Raw genomic sequence first — 20,596 nt, 5'->3', positions numbered from 1 at the left:
GCACTCAAGAAGCACGAACAAGAAGCAGAGTAAAGTCAGGGCACAGAAAGTGTAAGAGAGAACAGAGACAGACTCGGAGATGCAGAGACAAAAGAAATGTTCTCAGTGACATAGATGCCGATTCTTAATTGGTCCAAACTAGGGCTGTCAAACTTAACGCGATAATAACGTGTTAGCGCAAATTCATTTTAACGGCACTAATCTCTTTAACGCATTAACGCAACTTGTGATTTTTAGGTTGTAGTGGGCTCAGTTTTAAAGCTAGAGTGAAGATACTGGCATCGTATGAAACTAGAAAAACCTAAGGAATCCATTGGTACCAACCATGTCATACTAGCTTACATACTAACGCGACAAACTTACGTTAAATTTTGGCGAGGAAAAACTGGCATGGCCATTTTTAAAAGCGGCCATTGACCTCTGACATCAAGATATGTGAATGAAAATGGGTTCTATGTGTACCATGGATGTATAAAGAGAACTGGATACAGCGTTGGAGGCGGGGTCCCGTTCATTCCTATGAAAGTTGCTTAGCGTCGCATGATGCCAAAATGGCTCGACTTTCTTCTGGAAAATTCCCCGGATCTTCCGGTGATCTTCTGCATCCATAGGGCACATGGAACATGCGCAGTAGCGTCCACTCGTTCACATGACTCGGTCACGGGGTCCCAACGTCACGCCGTCGTCACGGTCTCGGTTTCTCATTCACATGAACGGAGGAAGGGAAATAACTCTGGATTCAGCCATTAGTGCATTTTACAACTTTTAGGACCAAATGATTTAAATAAGGACTATTACAGTGTTCGTATTGGGTAGTTGATTCACATCTAAAAAAAATATCCGCTGAGTTACAGACGTCTCTTTCCCAATGTAAGTCTATGGGAAAAAGTCTTTTAGGGCCCAATGGCATCACGTGACGAACACGGAGGTTGCAGTACCGCCGTTTGGCCATTTAGAAAGTTGGGATCAACGACCGGTGCTCTTCCTGGGGGCTTGATGGATACCCACGAGTCTCACCTTTACACACATGCCCACTTTATGATAATCACATGCTAATTTTTGGTGAGCCATAGTCAAGTCATCACACTGACACACTGACAGCTGTTGTTGCCTGTTGGGCTTCAGTTTGCTATGTTATGATTGGAGCATATTTCTTTATGCTAAATGCAGTACCTGTGAGGGTTTCTAGACAATATTTGTCATTGTTTTGTGTTGTTAACTGATTTCCAATAATAAATATATACATACATTTGCATTAAGCAAGCATATTTGTCCACTCCCATGTTGATAAGAGTATTAAATACTTGACAAATCTCCCTTTAAGGTACATTTTGAACAGATGAAAAATGTGCGATTCATTTGTAATTAGTCACGATAAATTATTGACAATCATGTGATTAACCGGGATTATATATTTTAATCGATTGACAGCCCTAGTCCAAACCGAAATAAAAATCTTCAAGATAAACCATGCCACTACTCCAAAGTGTCATATATGTTATTATTAAACCACAGAATAACATGTTAGGCATCTCCACTACTCCTCTACAGTCCAGCACGGTCACTATTTGTAGCAGGAATGCAGCGACGCAACAGTCAGCGCTCTGTTTACATTCTCTGCATCGCTATCATGACAAAGAAGCTAAAGCATTTAAAGGTCTTTATTAAAGCAGATGAAAACAGAACGGACAACCGTTATTTATGCTAACTAGAAATGTGATTGGGAAAGTAATCTTAAGATTCACAACTGCAGCTGCACACCATTTCCTGTGAGCTTTATGTTAAATATGATCCCTTAAAGGTATAGTTTGACAAATTGGGAAATTAATCGCTTTCTTTCCGAGAGTTAGATGAGAAGGTCGATATCACTCTCATGTCTGTTCTTTGTGGAAATGAAACGTTCAAACAAGTTAAGATGGTTTGCTAAATGGATTTCCAACAATTACATAACAAACATAACAAATGTCAGCATTTAAAATAAAAAAGAAGCTTTGTTTCATCTTTTGTGGCAAGAGCGCCGTCATGTTGCAGTACTCTAGCCTGTGACGTCACCAGGTTGGTTAGCTCGGCTGAGTTACACAGATACAACGGTAGAGACAATGAAAGACGGAGACTGAGGAGACACAGGACAGAAGAAAACAAAAAGAGGGGACACTATTGTATTGTTCCTGGATGTAAATTTGAGTTTTACAATGTTAACACCAAGGACAAAAAAGTCCACTTCATAAACTGTCGCTGAAACGGAGATCAGTAACGTAACTGCATCGCTGGCTATAGTGGCACTGAAAGAGCCTCTGACAGGCAGTCAGTCCAGCTGCAGCTGACTGTCTCCCCATGTCCCGTCCTCTCTGATCACCTGTCTCTCCTCCTCTGCTGTCTCATTCAGACCGTTCAAAGACAGGGTCGCTAAGAAAAGCACTTCTTTATTCTGAAGCCCATGCTATAACGTAACTTGCTGGTAGCTTCTGCTAGCTACTAGCTCAGCATTAGCATACCAAAACTACCATCACGAAGTGAAACGTATCTCCAAAATAAACACTAGAGACATTATCGGCCTAATGTTACCTGTGTTCCCCTTTACCTAATGAACTGACTAACTCACTCTCTCACTCGGTTATACTCCCAAGTTATAAGACACCACGGAGCGAAGACTGGGGCTCCAGGTCCACACTGCTCGGAGCTGCCTCTGACAGAAGCTTACCGAGTCGGTACGTGTTGGCTTGGGAGATCTTTGAGTCCAAGTGAATGTTTGTGCCAAATTCGAAGAAATAAGCTCAAGGCGTTGCTGAAATATCATGAGAATGGGACGGACGTAAGGTCACAGTGACCTTGACCTTTGACCACCAAAATCCAATCAGTTCATGCTGGAGTCCTGGATGTTTGTGCCAAATTTGACGAAATTCCCTACAGGAATTCCTGAGGTATTGCATTCACAAGAATGGACCAGATGTTCGTACATGCGGACGGACAACCTGGAAACATAATACCTCCGGCCACAGCTGTTGCCGGGGGAGAGGCATTAAAACACTTCTCAATCCTCTTGTATCTATCTGTTACTTATATTTTCTTATTTTAAAAGGTGCTAAAGGCAAGCTGAGTTGCTTCCGTGAGCTAGCCAGTGGGGCACGCTCACATGTAATAACATGACCTAAAAGGCACTCGCAGCAGGCCCGGCGATGTAAACAAAGCACAGAGAAGCAGATAGTTAATATTGTTTGCTTCAATATTAATGCTCTGGATATCATATAGAGCACCTTTAAGAAAAATAAGAATTGCTGCAATTCAACCAAAAAGGCATAAGGTGCCCAACAATTTGTTGCTGACAGTGTATAATACTAGCTATTGGTAAACTCCTTATAACCAAGCCTAAGGAAAGGGGGCAGAAAGTGAGTGTGGTTTTGTAAAGAGCAGCTGGCGTGTTTCCTTGGTTGTGATCGTTGTTGCTGCTATTTTAGGAACCATTCAGGAAGTGATCTGCAGACAGGCTGCTGACGGAGTATTCAGCTGAACCAAACACAGCTCAACTCATCAAAACAAGTACAACTGAATGGAACAGGGAGACGGTGCCCACAGAGAAATAAAGGCCCACGAGGGAGCTGTACATGCTGTATGGACATTTTACATCTGTTTGTTCTTTTCCACACCGCTTTTAGAAAGGTGCTGATTAAAAGTATTAAATATAAACATAAAAATATTTAGGATTGTAAATTAATAATTTAAAAAAAGTGGCGGGTCCAAAATTAATGTTTGACTTCTGACTTTTGGTTCCCACTTTTAACAAGGCTTGTGAGCCAATAGTATAACGACGTTGGTATCACGTGGTATCTGTGTATCAGTTAGTGTGGAAAAAATGGATAAATGGCTGACATTGACGCTGAGTGCCTGGCAACGACTTGTTGTGAAGTGAATGCGATGGAACGGGGGAGGAAGAATGCGACATCTAGAGGCTGAATGTTATCAATGTTATCAATAGCACCTTTAAGCAATGCAGCATTACTAGCTGCTTATCACAGACACATGCCATGTACTGTATTTGATCCAGTTTCAGTGAGTGTGAGATGTCTGTTATCCCATGCTGGTTTCAATTTTACAGATTTGGCCTTTTCTCCCCACAACAACGTGGTCCTTTTTTAGGTGTATAAAATACGTTTTGCTGCTGCCCCTGTCCACTACAGTGCATTGCTTTGCTCCAGTGCTGGTACTCCTGTCTGCTTCTCCAAATTGGGGACGTGCTAACCGCCACCTACTGTAGGTAATACACTGACTATGGATAAGTACCTCGTACAACCCCACTTCAAAAAATCCGAACTATCCCTTTAATTCAAGGTCCACTTGCATTTTCCACTGCATCTCCATCCCACAACAGAAGGAGTTTGTTTATTTCAAAATTAAATCAGATCAAATTGAAACTAACTACTGTTTCCAAGGCCAAGAACGCTCAAAAACAGCAAAGAAACAGTGTTTCCAAAACGGCAATTTAATGATAGACAAATGGATTCATTCAGGCCTGTGTGAGGCAAAATGAATCAGCTGACACTGACAGCATCCACCTCAGAGCTCTTTTGTTTTCAACCAGATGTGTTGGCTTCAGGTGTACATTCAGGCAATATTAAGAGTCATCAGACAATCACCGTCATATTTGTGGGTCCCGCTGCTGCAGTACCATAAGACTTGCAGTCTGAAATCACCCGGTATAAATCAGTTAGCAGACAGTGGCATGGCAACCATGTCGACCATAACTGTCCTGACCGCACAGTTAATATCCTCCCTCCCACTGTCCTGCTCTGCCCCACTGTGTCCTCGCTCCATCTTTTCCTCCGTATTGCCCTCTGCAGTATTATCAGATAATGTGTTTTTTTTTTTTTCCCTTCTCTTGCACTGCAGCCACTGTGGCACAATTACCCCGGCTGCTGCACTAATGGCTATTGATGCAGCTGAGGGCCCCACACACACACTTGCACACGCAAACATTCATAAAAAATTCATGACACTGGCTCAATAGGAAGGTGCGGGGGGTCTGGCCAGCCGTGGAAAGAACAACAAATGTCATTTAACAAAGGAGGGGAAGAGGCAGATGATACCGGTTCTCGACGTTTCGCGTAATATGACGCAGAAAAACACGGACTCGCGTGAATACAGATAAATGTGTGCACACTAATTGTGTGAAGAATCATCAGGTTAAGTTCAAACAGACCTGTTACCTGCGATTGAACGGATATCTGTGTGTGTGTGTGTGTGTGTGTGTGTGTGTGTGTGTGTGTGTGTGTGTGTGTGTGTGTGTGTGTGTGTACAGATCTGAAGGTGTACAGTAACAGCCTGTGTGTCTGTGTGTTGCTGGAGTCAGTGTGGTAGGTAATACCCTCTTAGCGCTGGATTTCTCTCCGCCACCGACCTGCGCTGAGAGAGCTTTAGAGCGCTAAGCCTGCTAGCTGAGACTGAACCAGGGATCACTGGAGACAAGGGGCGTAGAGATGGAGGGAGGGATGGAGATGGAGAGCAGACAGAAAAGCACAGGTGGGGTGTGAGTGATCGAAAGGAAAGTAGGGAGGGAAGGTTACAAATGAGAAGTCAAATGGAGGTAGGTCGCTGTGTGACGGGTGGATGTAGAAATAAAGAGGAAGGGAGGAAGGGTTATATTATTTAGTTCAAGAACATTATTTTTCAAGGGGGAGGGTTTAAATGGATCCTGATTGACCCTGAGTTTAAACAGACAAACAGGAAGGTAACAGGAAGGTCACTGGGTTGTTGCGTGGCACCAGCAGGAAGCTGAAAACTGTCCGTCAAAGAGGACGCGATACTTCCTCAGTATTCATCGCTGAATAACTGCTTTTTTACCGTGTGTGCAAAAAGGAATCGAGAAATCATGTTGATGAGAGGTGCATGGGATTTGTCAAAAAAAAATCTATTTCCAAAAAGAGCTTTAGTCTTAGCAGGAAAATAAGTCACACAGATGATGACAGTGTAAAGTGTTTTCCCCGTTAAACCACAACACAACCATCACTATAACCTGTAGTGGAGAGTAACTAAGTATGTTCACTCATACGGTACTTCAAGGGGAACACCACCCAAATTAGGAATTCCTATATGTTTTTGGATAATATGTATATACTATATATACTGTATATATACAATATTAGTGAACATGATCTCCTCTCTCTCAAAGCCAGAAACCATAGAAGTCTCAAACTTGTGATGTCATAGGGTATAAAGTGTGGAGCTGCTCTATAGACAATGAATGTTTCCGGACAAAGCTGTAGACACGCACATTCCTGCCAAGCTCCACTTCCTTACTGTATGTCACACAGTTGGCTGAGTATGTATGCATGCATCCATTAAGACAGGGGTTCTCAAACTTCTTGGGGCCGGGGACCCCTTAAAGGAGAGACAATTTTCCAAGGATCCCCCCTAATCATAACACCAATTAAGCATAATGCTTACTACCATTTGTACTCTTAGATGCCATTGGAACTATTTGTATTCTAAAACTTTTCGACCCACATACTTCAGACCTGTTTGATAGTGATAAACAGAATCACATTTCAATCTGAATCATGTTAACACAACTTTGTTTTGCCCTGATATATTCCGGGTGCTTTGTGATCAGATGTCGCTTTAGCTTTGGCCGGCTTCATGGCTTTGTTTGCTTGCACCTGAAGACACATGACGCATTTTGGTCTCCTGTCGCTGTCGCTCGACGATGTGGACTGACTCAAATATTTCGTCCATGCTCTCAAGCTAGCTGGCTAATAAGATAAGCTAAGCAGGAACGATTCACTGTGCCCTGAGTGAAGTGACTGATTCATGACAGATTGACGTGATGTGTCACAATCACATCAGAGTTTCTATTGGCCCAACACTAACGTGGGTGGGAGTAATGGCCACAATATGCTTGTTTTATTGGCGCTAATGATACAGCACAATTTTATAATTTATAGCAAATTAATTCGCGGACCACCTGACAGAGTGCCACGGACCCCTGGGGGTCCCCGGACCCCACTTTGAGAATCACTGCATTAAGACATACTATTCTCTTTTCTATCCTACATTTATCCTACTAGTCATATAGTATAGGGAAAGAAGTTTTTTTTTGTACACAGCAGACAGTGGGTGGTCAACTTCGTGGACACCCTTACCAAGGTTATTAGTTTAGAAAGCCTGCTTTGTTGTAGAATCATTTCCTAATTGGTGGTCACTTACCTCACAAAGTGCTGGTAGTCGAGAAAAAAAGCCTCGGCCAAAATTAACAGGCACTTGGCTGAGGCTGTTTTTAATTTAGCTTTGTGGTGGTGTGTGTGTGTGGTATGTACAGATGACATGAACATGTCATATGCTACATGTTAGATGATGAGAAAAGAAAAGGGTTCACAACATTCAGTCACAACTGTGGGAGCATAAATCGTTGCCATCTCACACATGGTACACAAACATCTACATGTACAATATATTCACTCCACTCTTACATGTATGAGGAATGCAACTCACATTAGCTCACACACTTGTGGTGGATCACAGGACCTAGGCATCTCGGATAACAGCCTCATCTATATTTTACCATTTTACTGTTTGTGTGTGCGTGTGTGCATGAGGGGTGAAGGGAACAAAGATGGGTTCCCACCATTCTGGTATCAATAATGTAAAATGTAAACGGCCGTTCAGATGCTTCATTAATGCTATGCTACCTATTGTATGCAAAAAAAAATCCGAACAAAGGGACAGCTCCAGCACACAACCAGCACAGATTAGACAATAGCACTGGAGATACTGGAGGAGTCCCTACAGGGGTCAACTCGTTTGTTTACTTTGGAGCATTTTTTCAGGCACTAAATTCTCTCAGTGAGCCAGTGACCGTGTATTGTAGTTCTTGCCGCGGTTGTGCGCTGCTATTGGCGCAATTTCAGCGAGTGATGACCAGATTTTACTGCGCATGTGTAGTACCCCAAAGATATGACGCATGACCCAGCCCCTTCTCAGTTGGCACGGATGAAGTGGCGAGTGCGGCTGTCACTCAGATAAGGAAATGGCGAGTGGACACGAAGTACAGTTAGAGGATCCACCAGCATCGTTTGGCTCTGCTGTATGGGAGCATTACGGATTTAGTGTTACCATGAAAATGACGGAGAAAATGATCGATAAAACGGCGACTGTGTGTGAGCACTGTGCAACATGTGTGGTTTATGCTAACGGCAACACTCCGGTGTGTCTGTCGATAGCGCAAGGAGGAGAGAGTCGGGTAGGAAACATAACTACAGCATTGGGGAGGTTTATAGTGAAAGATATGCAGCACAGGTATTCCAGCAGCACAATCCCTGTAACGTGTTTTATATTTATTAATTATTTTTAAATAACACAGTGGCACGGAAATCCAACCGTATTCCTTTCCAAATACTGCACTTTTGAGTGGAAAAAATTCTTTCAATTAAGAGCTGATAATCAGGGAATTGAGACATACTGTATGTTAAACATACAATCTTTTTTGTTGTATAGTTCTGGTTGAGCTTATGCTTCAATTTATGTTGATGGCCTTAGTCTATAATTTCATCATATTTATATGAAAATAACAAAGCTGCATTTTTTGTTTGCACTAATTACTGTAGAAGACCTATTCTTTCAATTAAGATTTGTCAATGAAGAAGTGTTTATGTTCCTTATGTAAGCCATACTTTTGTTAAGGCAAACATTTGTTAACTTATTTTTGCCAAATAAATGAAAAGCATGTTGAAATCAGAACATGACCTCTTCGCTGTAACAAATGTACTGAACCAAACCGAACCGAACCGAAAACCGTGACCCCAAAACCGTGATATGAACCGAACCGTGAATTTTGTGAACCGTTCCACCCCTCCTCGATACCATATGTGTTGCTGCACAAGTATGCTGCATCCAGTGGTCTACCTCCGGGTCTGAAAAGTGAAGCCAACGCAGAAGGGCCTTAAACTTGCATTCTATCTAACAGCCAGAAGGGGGCGACTCCTCTGGTTGCAAAAAGAATTCTTGATTGTGTAGAAGTCTATGAAAAAATGAGCCTACTTCTCACTTGATTTATTACCTCAGTAAACATTGTAAACATGAGTTTATGGTCTCAATCGCTAGCTTCAGGTCTTCTTCAATACAGCATGATGTTCATTTAGTAAATTATGGTCCCGTTTAGAGAAAAATAGATCATAAAGCAGGGTATGCTTTAGGGCGTGGCTACCTTGTGATTGACAGGTCGCTACCACGGCGTTGTTTGGTCTGGGAATTGTCCGTGTTTTCATCTTACAACTTTAACCCTTTCCCAGTGTGTTGTCAGTTCCTAAAAGTTAATTGTAACATTTTGGTCGGTTTAAAATGTCTTATTCGTTTTTCACAATTTTTGCTTGAAAAAAGACTGAAATGATTATTTGATTATCAAAATGGTTGCAGGTAATTTTTCTGTAGATCAGACTAATCGTTTCAGCTCTGATCAGAAGTGTAGTAAACTGTGGGCCACTATAGCTTTTTCATATAATATCAGCACTCGGCTACAATAAGTCTAGACTGTTTGAAAACTACAGCAGAACTATTCACCACCACCTCCCATCATAGCAACCGGTGTTATTTCAATTTACCTGGATGGGCTACCCACATATTAACATGCTTTGGGAAATACAATACTGTCTTCTGAGACTGGGAATGATAGCTCATTTACAGCTTGGAGACTACTGTATGTACAACAATAATATACATTCAAATTAAATGAAACAGAAATTGTTGGACAAGTCCGGAAAATTCTTAACAGGGGAACTGATTCTGTAGCATTCTTCCCTCCTTCAACAAATACCAGCAACCGGTGCAAAGAATGCCCACAGTTTAGCAAGTCAAGCTGAAGAAGGCAGTGTCTTTACTGGGCAGCTGCAGAGTGCAAATGAGTGTAAATGTATAATTATGAAGCATAGAGAAACACAAGCTGAAACAAAAAAGACCATTGTTAGAGCCAAGCATTGATAGAGTTCTGCAGGAATGAGTCGCAAAAGTCAATGGGTTTTTTGAATGGGTTTTTAGATAAATGCCTGAAATAAGATCTGTGGTTAACACAAACTCAAGAGATTTTAACATTTTGTCCTACAACATAAAATACATCAATAACTTGTGAATTTTGAAGACTTCGTGTGTTTTCAAAAAGGCGGTTGCTAACAAGTGGCTAAATGAGACTACAAAACGTCACCACGCCGAACACTAGTCCGCCATTACCTTAGTGGTGGTGACATGAAGTCGTGACTGTGGTGTAGTTTGTTTATAGCCTAACGTTAGCTTTTTACTTCTGGAGATATGTATATATCATAAAAGTGGTGTTCAATTGTGGAGATTATTTTTACGGAACATAAGTACGTAAGTATCATAAACATTTGTTGGCCACAGAGCTTATTTTCTGCAATAATCCAAAACCCAACGGAACAATCCCATTGGCTTTTTGTCAAAGGAACCCAGGGCTATTCTAACTTCTGGGTTGGCCTACAAAATCACGTCATCGCTGCATCGCTCTATGGATGCAACCTCTCTAAAAATCCCACTCAAGCTTAAACACTTAAGTGTCACACAGGACAATGCAACGCAGTTGTCAGGAGGCTAAAAAAGCCCATGAAACTAGTTGAGCAAATATTTGAGGATGTACAACCTTCTTAACAGGTAGATTACGCTTATAAGCATGTGTGTGCACGACAGAAGAAGATTCTTTATTAGTGGGATTAGCTTTGAGATTTATTTAATAGATCTTTACTTTCACTTTAAGTAACTAAAACTTTCTGGACAGGAGTTTGTTGTTGCGCCAACAGCCTAAGCGGAGTGAACACTGCTCCCTCGCTTATTCAAGGGGTCTGTTCCGAACGTGTGTGTGTGTTCCTGTAGAACATGTGAACAAGCGTGGGTGGAAGGGAATGTGGTCGCAGCCGCCCCAAATCAAAAACATCCAGAGTTTGTAGCGTGTGTGTAGGGACTGAGGGTCAAAGGTGAAAAGAAGCACACACACAAAAAGAAGTGACAAAAAAATGGAATAAAGTGCACTAGAGCAAAGAAGATGGACTGTGAAAGACACAGTCCATGAAAAAAACAGAGGGAGGTCAGTGAAATAAGCGTGCAATGATTCAAAAACAGCATGCCTGTGATGTCACGGGTGTATGTCGACGTCACGCCCTGCATGTTTGCATACTCGTTCTGTTGAGTGTCAGCTCCATGCCAGCTCAGTGGAGTTAAATATAGCACTTGGGCAACAGTCCCAGTTGACATTAACAATGCTAAAGCCACCAAGACCCATCTACACTACATTAGCGCTGTACTAATGCTGAAACCAGAGAAGTGGTGAACAGAGGGAGGGGAGGAGAGGAAGGGAGGGAGAGGGAAGGCCTCGGATTCATGAAAACTCAGCCGCCCACACTCCGGCCTCTGCTGCCAAGAGTTGAGCAGGACAACAGTGCGTGTGTGTGTGTACGTATGTGTGTGTGTGTGTGTGTACGTGTGTGTGTGTGTGTGTGTGTGTGTGTGTGAGACATTCCTCGGCGAGGTGGATGCCAAGGAGCGAGCAGAGCTGAAGACAGACTGTCCTGAGCTACTGTGTTTTAGTGGAACTAACGAGCCCCTCACTGTGCACCTCGGCCTCGCAGCTGTAAACTTGTTAGCGATTAGGTAATCAGATCCGACTGGATGTTTTGTCAGAAAGTACAGGTCACAATTCTGTCTTTGAGCAACATCGTGGCCCATTGGTTCAGAGACACGAGCCTGTAAATGAAAGGTCACCAAGTTTGATCCTCACAACAGCCAACAAAGAAACCTGCCTGCTTACAAAGACACAGTGAAAACCCGACGGCTCCTGGTGAACGTGTTCTGTAGATTACATGCCCTCAGATAACTAGCCAATGGTAGACAACGTCACGTCGTGTTAACATATTGAATACAGCCACGATGAAGTTTGACAGCAGACCTCTTTTCAGCGATAGGAAACGTCAACAAATGTCAGATTTTGGTGTCACTCACTCAGTATCAACATGCAATTTTCATTTTTAGACTTTCCTGCGCTGGCATTGATCAATCATATACAAGAAAAAAAAAACAAGAGGAATACACACAAATCTCTCCAACAACAGTGACCTCAACAGGACCAAATGCTCAGTTACATTTACTATGGCTGTCAATTGATTAAAATATTTAGTCGCAATTAATCACGTGATTGTCCATAGTTAATCGTGATTAAAACTGAAGTAGGCGAGATTGAAGCAAATATGATTAAAAAAAAGTTGTTTTTATAAAACGGTCGCTATACCCTGACAGTAGTACATGAAACAGGTAACATGAAAAAAATCATGTGCCTCTGTGTCCTCTAGTGTCCTCAAGATTTCACAGACCGGAGGAAGACAAACAGTCAGAGCTGACCTGAGATCTGCTGTCCATCTGCTGTCTATGAGAGCCGGCCGTCAATCACTCGCAAACTCCGACCAAAAAGGTCAAACTAGGCAGCGCTGATCAAATATGAATCAATATTATGTTACGTTAATGTCTATTTCTCGCCTCAAATGTTTTCAGAATCATCTTGTAGTGCACGGTTTAGCTGTAAAATGAGAGAGCTTGTGACCCAGCAGCCATGTTGAGATCAGGTTGAGATGGCTCGAAGGAACGCCAAGTACCGGTCACATGACCGGAGCACAGCCAATAGGAACGCTCTCTCTCTCTCTGATATGAACTGTGATTGGTCAAAGTCTTCCGTCACGGGCTAGATTTTTTAACGCCTGAAAACAGAGCCATGAGGAGGAGCAGAAGTCTAGTTATCTCTCAGGACACTTGAATTACAATATGCTGAAAGGTTATTATAGAATGTTTGCCCAATGATGCCAAAAACATACTGCCTACTACCACTTTAATGATCTGTTATTCTTTTTCCTTATGTCTCATTAGCTTATAGGGCTGTATTTTTTTAAATGGGGAAATTAGTTTGGTTGTAATGTTCAGTAACTTGCAAAACTGTCTTCAAAACCAGCATAAAAAAAATCGTGATAAGATCGTGGATCGTGATCCTGCCTGAAAACCACACGCGTCCTGTGTGGCCCGGGCGTTACTTCGACTTGCTCCATGTTGTCTACACTATCAACAATCTCCAACTATGTCAGAAACTTACAGGAGACAACACGTTCAACCCAGGCTGACCAATCACAAAAGCCTGCGTGATGCAAATTTATCTGCCCATATCTGCAAGGGTCTGCATATGAACATGCATATGATGTGCATACTAGGGGTGTAACGATTCATCTACTACATCGATGGATCGATTTATATTCCTACGATCCAACTACATTGATAGGTACTCAGCAAGTCACGGGAGACATATATCGATATAAAATTGATTTGAAACGCAAAAGTTGATTGTATCGATACTAAGGATTTGCACCTTGTATTTAAGCACAACAAACGTTATATGAAAGTGTTTTTTTAGCACTTTTATTAGTAAAGAAATGTTAAATGTTACTCCGGTTCACTCTCCAGACATGCACCAGCTTGCCAGCTTCGCCATCTGCAGCGCGAGCACGCATCCATGGCGTGCATGCAGACGAACGGAGAACTGGACTCCTCGCTCCTTCACGTGAGAGGTAGCTGCGTGGAGGGAGACGGGCACCGGACTGCTTGAGAAGGGGGCGGCTTCACCCACAGGCACTTCCCCCGCGCGCTGTTGTTTTTTTCATTCAGAGAAAATGACTTCCCTTTCCCCGTCATGATATCTATGTGCACACAGCATCAGCCTCACGTATCCAGCCGGAAAGCAGCCGGTCCGGGAGTAAAGTTAAAAACAAAACAGAAATTCAACTAACGTTAGTCTAACTTAGTTTTAAAATGTTTTTCCGTATGTTTTCATGTATGAAAAGACCCCAAATGAACACTGTAGGTGGACTACTTGATTACTATAAGCAGATTATTTAAACAGTGTCTGTAGTATGTATGTGCCATTAATCGTTGTTTACTTGTTTACATCCATAATTAATTTATCCCTTACAAGAAAAACTTTGAGGAATCCTGAACTGCTCTGTCCAGTATCCAGCTATTTATTTCACAGTCACGCTGACTGAATTTTTCGCAAAAAAAGTTACTGTATCGATTTCCAATCATTGAATCGTATCGCTCTAGATGAGCCAATTATCGTCCTTGAATCATATCGGAACTATTGAAATCGTATTGTATCGTTGTAAAAATTACACCCCTAGTGCATACATAGGCAGAGTTTATGACCATGCAGCATGTACGCGCTGACTACACTAGCGTAAACACGCCCATGCAGACACATGTGCACATGCATGTCCGCCCAGCTGTATATTAGGTCATTAAGGTGTTATGGGCCTTTTATGACATGAAAATGTTAGGTTCATAACCAGTGACAGAGAAAACTGACACTTGATTCAGTTTTGTTGTAGGCCCAATGACCAGTTCATAAATTTGTAGTAAACTACTAACTTATTAAAAGGGATTGTATTTAAGTTTTACACATATAAATGTGTTTTAATAATTTTGTATTGCCAATGTGTGAACAGGTTGTAACCTAACCTAAAAAAATTAGACCTTCCGTGACTTTCTGGGTTTCCTTTATCAGCCTGTCGACTACTTTTAAGGTGAACATTGGGGGACGTTTTTTTCGGGAAAATCCAGCTGATGTGATGTCAAGCTTGCTTGCGAGTGCCTTTACACTCTATAGCTGCGCTACGATAGCTAACGGTTGGTTAGAAATGGAGTCCGCTAACGCCAACAAACGACCAGCCCCCACCACAACTTACACTCCCAACACAAACTCCACGGAACCACAAAACAAAAGTTATATCTAGTGAAGTCCATCTTGCAAAACAGTAATGTGACCAACGTCGGGGGGGAAATTAGGATTAACATCAGCCGGGCCTTTGATTCATGGAGGGACCTTCGTTTGGTTTCGGGTATCAAAACGGACCCTGAGCTGGCAAAATTCTTATTGCACAGGTAAGCTAGCATTACTGCCAAGCATGCGGAATATAGAGTGATATTGTGGTTTTAGCTGGCTAATGTTGCCAACGTTAATCAACATGATGCCTGTCAATCACGTTCAGTTTCATGTATGTCGCCTCACTGTTTTGACCGATGCTTGCGTCTACATAGTGCGAGCAACAGGACGCTGACTGTCGTTGACTTAACAGCTACAGGTGTCACAGTTAACAAGCAATTTCTGATTCTTACATAGAGCCCCTTTAAGGTTATTCAGTTAGGTGAGTGTGAATCTTGTGTTGATGTAGAGGCCACCACTTTATAGGTATGAGCTTTGTGTGCAATGAACAGAGAGCTAACAACGCAGCTTCAATATCCCCCGAGGAACTATAATCATCGGCTTTTACAACGTGCCTGCAAGTTGGACACCGTCTGTTTGCTTCTAAACCATTATATCACCCGTCTTACCCATCAGCATAACTTACGGCATTTGATGGATCCAGAGTACAGTGTCAAGAGTGCACAAGTTCTTAATATGTAAATGAATCACTGACTATCCCAGTGTTAGTGCAATGTGATACATGGCTGCTGGCAGAAAGCAGAGAGCTGGCCTGGTGTTTTGCAAGCGACCCTCTCATTATCAGACAATTATAAATTTGCAAGTGTCCATCTTGTGAAAGTGAGTATCAGCAATGACTCCGTCCGACCTCACTACAAGGCTCTATGTGGTTAAACTGGGAATAACACACCCCCCCCAGGCACCCTTTATCTGCACTGCTTTGTATGTTTTGTTGTCCGCCACTATACTCCGTGAATGACGTCAAGGAAATGGTGGGAAAGACAGAACAAGCTCCCAGTGTCTTCTTTTCCTTTCTCAATAACAGTTAGCCTATAAACACAAACACACGCTTTCCATAATTACAGGCTTGCCCCTGCCACGATGTGGGTGTGTCTGAGAACCATTAGACCAAAGCGCAGTGGGATGCATATGACAATACCAAATGCTGAAGAATATCACTGTATAAGACAGTGTGTGGACCGGGGAATTACAAGTCTATTATTCCCAATGTATGACTATAATCTGCCAGCTGAAGAACCACTTTGTCAAACGCCGCCTTGCTGCTTTTTATCTCTTAGAAACACATTGATTTCCATCTATTTGTACATGGTAGACATTCCTGACATTCTTTAAACAGACAATTACCATATTGACACTGCAAACCAACCAGTACAACACACACTTCACAGCCAAAGAGGTGTCATTTTAGCCTAAAGTCTTTATGTGCAACTGAATCACGATATATGAGCATATTTGCCACTGTACATATCCTCTAGGTGATACTGCCTTCAAACACACCTTCTCGACACAGTGCACTTCCAAAAACAGTCTGTAACATAACACCTACAGATTGTGGGGTGCACTGTGTATGCGACGTGTGTAGTTACATTAACTTGGCTTTCCTAGAATGCCTGCTTCTGTAGTGACTACATACAGCCATCTAGCTGCAGCTCTGCTCCTCATAGAAAAATCGGGAGGGACGGCAGACTTCTCTCTCGTTTCCTTTCATCTCCTTTATAATTCATTCATTCTAAACCATGCCAAGAACTTACAATGTAGCATAAAAACAGTAGCTCTCTGTAATTTAAGCTATTGAATGCTCTATGTGTGCATTTGAGGTGTCACCACCATCAGTGGCTGGGAGAGGGACAGAGCAGAGGGATGCCACTGTGTCTTTAAGCAGTAATCCCTCCATTCTCTGAGCATTTGTTGCCGGCCATCTAATGGGCGGTTTGGTTTAATGTCCACAAGGGCCGCTGGGAGGTCCAGCACTATTAAAATCAGCGCCGCTCTCTCAAGCTGTAGCCGGTCAGGCTTGCGTGGCTCCTAAATAACGACCGAGGCAGCCTCAGAAATTAAAGACGTTCTGATTTTGCATTTCAAAAGGGGAGGAACTGGGCTCATTGCAGCAACAAAAGGGGACAACAATGTTTGACATTCCCGACGTGTATCCTTTGGTCTTTTCTAAAGGAAACTGGAGCTCGCCCACTGGTGTGAATGGGGGGGGGGGGACACGACACAGTTTGCCGGCATCTGTCTCCATCTCCGTAATGCAAGCAACTACAGCCAAACATCAGGACGTTTTTCTTTGTAAATTACACAATCCGATCATTTAAAAGATCTGATCTGCAGACCTGCTCATCAATAAAAAAACAAACCAAAATCCTCACAAGACAGCCATAAGAAGCTGAACATGTATGTTACCACTGGCCCCTACCAACAGGAAATCACTGTAGCACCCCTACAAAATGTACTGTGTTTATATTGACTCTATTGGACTTGCAGTATTTATATTTACTAAAGCATCGCTGCATTATTTTTGTGCAGTTTTGTGGTAGAGCCTCCTTGTGAAATGTGTCATGTGATCACCGGTGAAGCTCCACAGTCAATTATGAATGAATCTCCAAAAGTTACAGTATGTAAATGCTCCGTAACTATGTGGCAGGCAGCCAACTGAAGTATTTTCTAAGTCTGATGGTGTCAGGATGCTTGTAGTGAGGACTGAGGAGCTTGCTGTGATTGGGTGTTTTCAACACAGTGTTGAACTGGCTGTTGATTTTGAGAGTATGTTACAAAGGTTACAGAACAGGCTGTAGCGTAAACTACTGCTGCTGCTGCTGAGTGCAAGGAAGCAGTGTTGCAATGGTAATGCTGCCTGGCTGTCTTGCAGAACAGTTTGCACCCAATAAAAAAATAACACGAAAGGAGAAGTTGTTTTCGTGCAAGAGAGACAGAAAATAGTTGCAAGCTTCTGAGGTGAAAATCTTAACTTGACAATTAGTAGTGCCTTCCAAAACTTTCAGCCTCTCCTTTGAGCATAAAGCAGCACTGATCTTGCAAAAGATCAAATATCAAGCTTTACATTTCCAGATCATGCAGCATTGAAGCCCTATAGCAGTGTGTTTTCCTCAGCACAGGGCTGCATTTCTTTGTAAACAAAAGCACTAGTTGGCACTCTGGTTTGAAAAAGTGAAGTGTGTGTGTTTCCAAAGCAATTGCCAGCGCTCAGTGAACGTGTTTTCAACAAGTTTTCACAGTGGTGAACAAGTAGAAGTAGTAGTAGTAGTAGTAGTAGTAGTAGTAGTGCAGCTTGATGGGGGTCCAAGGTGTTTGTGGACAGAGAGAGAGATGGAGGGGAAATGAAAGACAGCGTGTATACTGAAGTGTATGTTTGTGTGTGTGTGAGTGAGGAGGGTGTCTCAGGGCATGTCTTTGGCCGTGATTGAGAGCTTGTCCTTACCGCTATGAGCGTGTTATTCCTCTGTTCCGTGGAGGAGGCAGAGTCCGGGTCCTGCTGCTTGCTCTGCGGCTGCTTGCTGCTGCCTCCGCCGCCACCGGCCGACTTCTTGGCCCTCTGCTCCAGACTCCGCTGGTACAGGCTGACCGTCTCCCTCCGCTCGATCTCCAGCTGCTCGGCGTGCGCCTGCTGGTACCGGTTCTCGCAGTTGACGTGGTGTCTCCGGCAGCCCTCTATCCGCTGCCTCAGCCGCTCCACCACCGTGCTGTGCTTAGGTATGCCCCCGCCGGGCACCACGGCGGCCGGGTTCATGCCGCTGTTGTTGATGCAGATGCTGCCGTTGGGTCCGGCAGCGGGGGAGGCGAAGTCCCCCATCACTAGGCCGACTGGCTGCGATGTTGGAAGAACTTTTCTCCCCCGTCAAGCTCACCGCCACCACCGCCACCTCCTCCTCCTCCACCTCCACCACCGAGTGTCCTCTCCCGGGTGAAGGGTCCCAAGTAGCCGGACAGCGGACGGAAGGTTCACCGACAAACAGCCGCCGAAGCGAGCAACAACCGGGCGGTTTAAAGGGCTTCAGAGGCGAGCAGTCAAACGGTTAAGGGCTCGCGAGTGACCGTCTCTTAGGAACTGTTTCCCGGCAACACAAATAACCCTAACCCGGGGCAACGAGAGCAAAGCTTCGGACACAGTTCAACTATATAAAGCTGCTGCCACGCTGATAGAAACAAACTCCGCTGGAAGAAAAAACAACACAACAATACCCGGTAAGGTGTGAACGTTATCAGGCTCTCTCTACGGTCATATACACACAAACCGTCCCGCGGAGCAGCAGCAGCAGCAGCGGCGGCGGCAGCAGCAACAGTCCTCTCGCCTCACTGTTTTCACGGTGTTGTCCTTTGAGAAAAAGTTTTGCTGCCTGAACCAGACGGGCTCCGGAGTTTCCCAGTGAACTTGCATCTCATATGGTTTTGGTTTGAAAGAAATCCCGGTGAAGATGTTGTTGAGTTGTGGGGGGGAGAAAGAGCAGCCCTCGGTAGTCCCGGTTGTGAGGCAACGAGACTCGCAGCCCAGACGGCGTAAAAACGCGGATATGGGAAAGCGGTGGCGGAAGTCTGTAGTCACTGGCTGCCGCCTGCCACCATCACAATAATCAGGTCCGCTTCTCCACCATGCCAGCGGAGTGATATCAGGACAGGAGTTGAGTAAAAACCAGCTAGAGGCTGTGAGGAGCCCGCTGACGGAAACACGGAAAACCCGGAGTGGAGTCCGGAGAGGAGCGGACTGGTCCCACCTACGACCTGTCCTGTGTTGTGTTGTATAGGCCTGATAATAGGTTACACCCCTTTTTCTCTCTCTGTCCGTCTCCTCACTCTGTTTTCCTCTCCAACACCGAGCAAAAAAAAAATTTGTTGGTCAACTTTTTTCCTCCATACTCTACTTGGAAAGTTCAATACAATAGTTATTTATTTTGTATTTATTTATTTGCACATATATAAAACTGCACAAAATCCAGTCATGAAAAAAAACAAGAAATGGGTCAGGAGGGGGCAAGAAGCCATAGGCTTATACAAAGGACCTCCCCCCAACCCCAGGAGAAAAAAACAATAACAAAAAAAGGAAGAAAGATCTAAACTAACATAATTTTAAAAATACAACAAAAGTTAAACAACAACAAGAACACAAAATGTGCAGAAAACCTAACCAAACAATGGAAAACAAACCAATAAAAACAATGAAATACATTAAAAAAACAGTACAGAAAAAAAGAAAATATATCTAAACATATCAAAAGATAATTAGACATCGTGAATTAAATGTGATGATAATTTCCTTTTAAAATGTTCTAAGGATAACGAGCTCTCGATAACATGTATTTTGGTGTTCCATATTTGTACACCACGATATCTGAGGGAGTACTGGCTATGTTTAGTTTTGTAAAGAGGCAGGTGAAGATGATTAACCCGTCTAGTATTATGTGAATGAATTTGAGAATTAGATTGAAAGAAGTTGCTAAATAATGATGGTAAAGATGAAGGCAAGAACATATATTTATATATAAACACACATCTCTGATGAATATTTATGTCATAAACTGAAATAGTTACATAATAGTTAGTTAGTTAGTTAGTTACATAAACATGCTCAGATTTTTCAATAAAAGAAATTCAGTATTTCACAGTATAAAAATTATATAAAAATAAAATGAATTATCCAACAGATAAAATGAAAGGAAAGGAAAAGATTAATAGAAAGAAAAAAACAATTGTTTAACAATTGGAATAAATTTGAAATGTCTAAATAATCTAATAGTTTTTTGACAATTTAGAACTTTTGAGTTTTAAGTTTTCAATCGTAGT

General features: G+C 42.8%; 1 protein-coding gene across 1 annotated transcript in view; it reads right to left on the bottom strand.

Annotated features, from left to right (window-relative positions):
• Window positions 1–19,833, bottom strand: part of maml3 (mastermind-like transcriptional coactivator 3) — a 139,994-nt gene extending 120,161 nt beyond the window's left edge. The window contains exon 1 of the mRNA XM_074628695.1: window positions 18,240–19,833. Coding sequence (XP_074484796.1) covers window positions 18,240–18,611 — 372 coding nt within the window. The 5' untranslated portion in view covers window positions 18,612–19,833. The remainder of the gene's footprint in view (window positions 1–18,239) is intronic.
• Window positions 19,834–20,596: the final 763 nt, after the last annotated feature.

The sequence above is a fragment of the Sebastes fasciatus genome, chromosome 3, assembly GCF_043250625.1.
Source record: "Sebastes fasciatus isolate fSebFas1 chromosome 3, fSebFas1.pri, whole genome shotgun sequence".
NCBI lineage: Eukaryota > Metazoa > Chordata > Actinopteri > Perciformes > Sebastidae > Sebastes > Sebastes fasciatus.
Note: the sequence above shows the minus strand (reverse complement) of the source record. Positions and strands in the feature narration are given on the sequence as shown.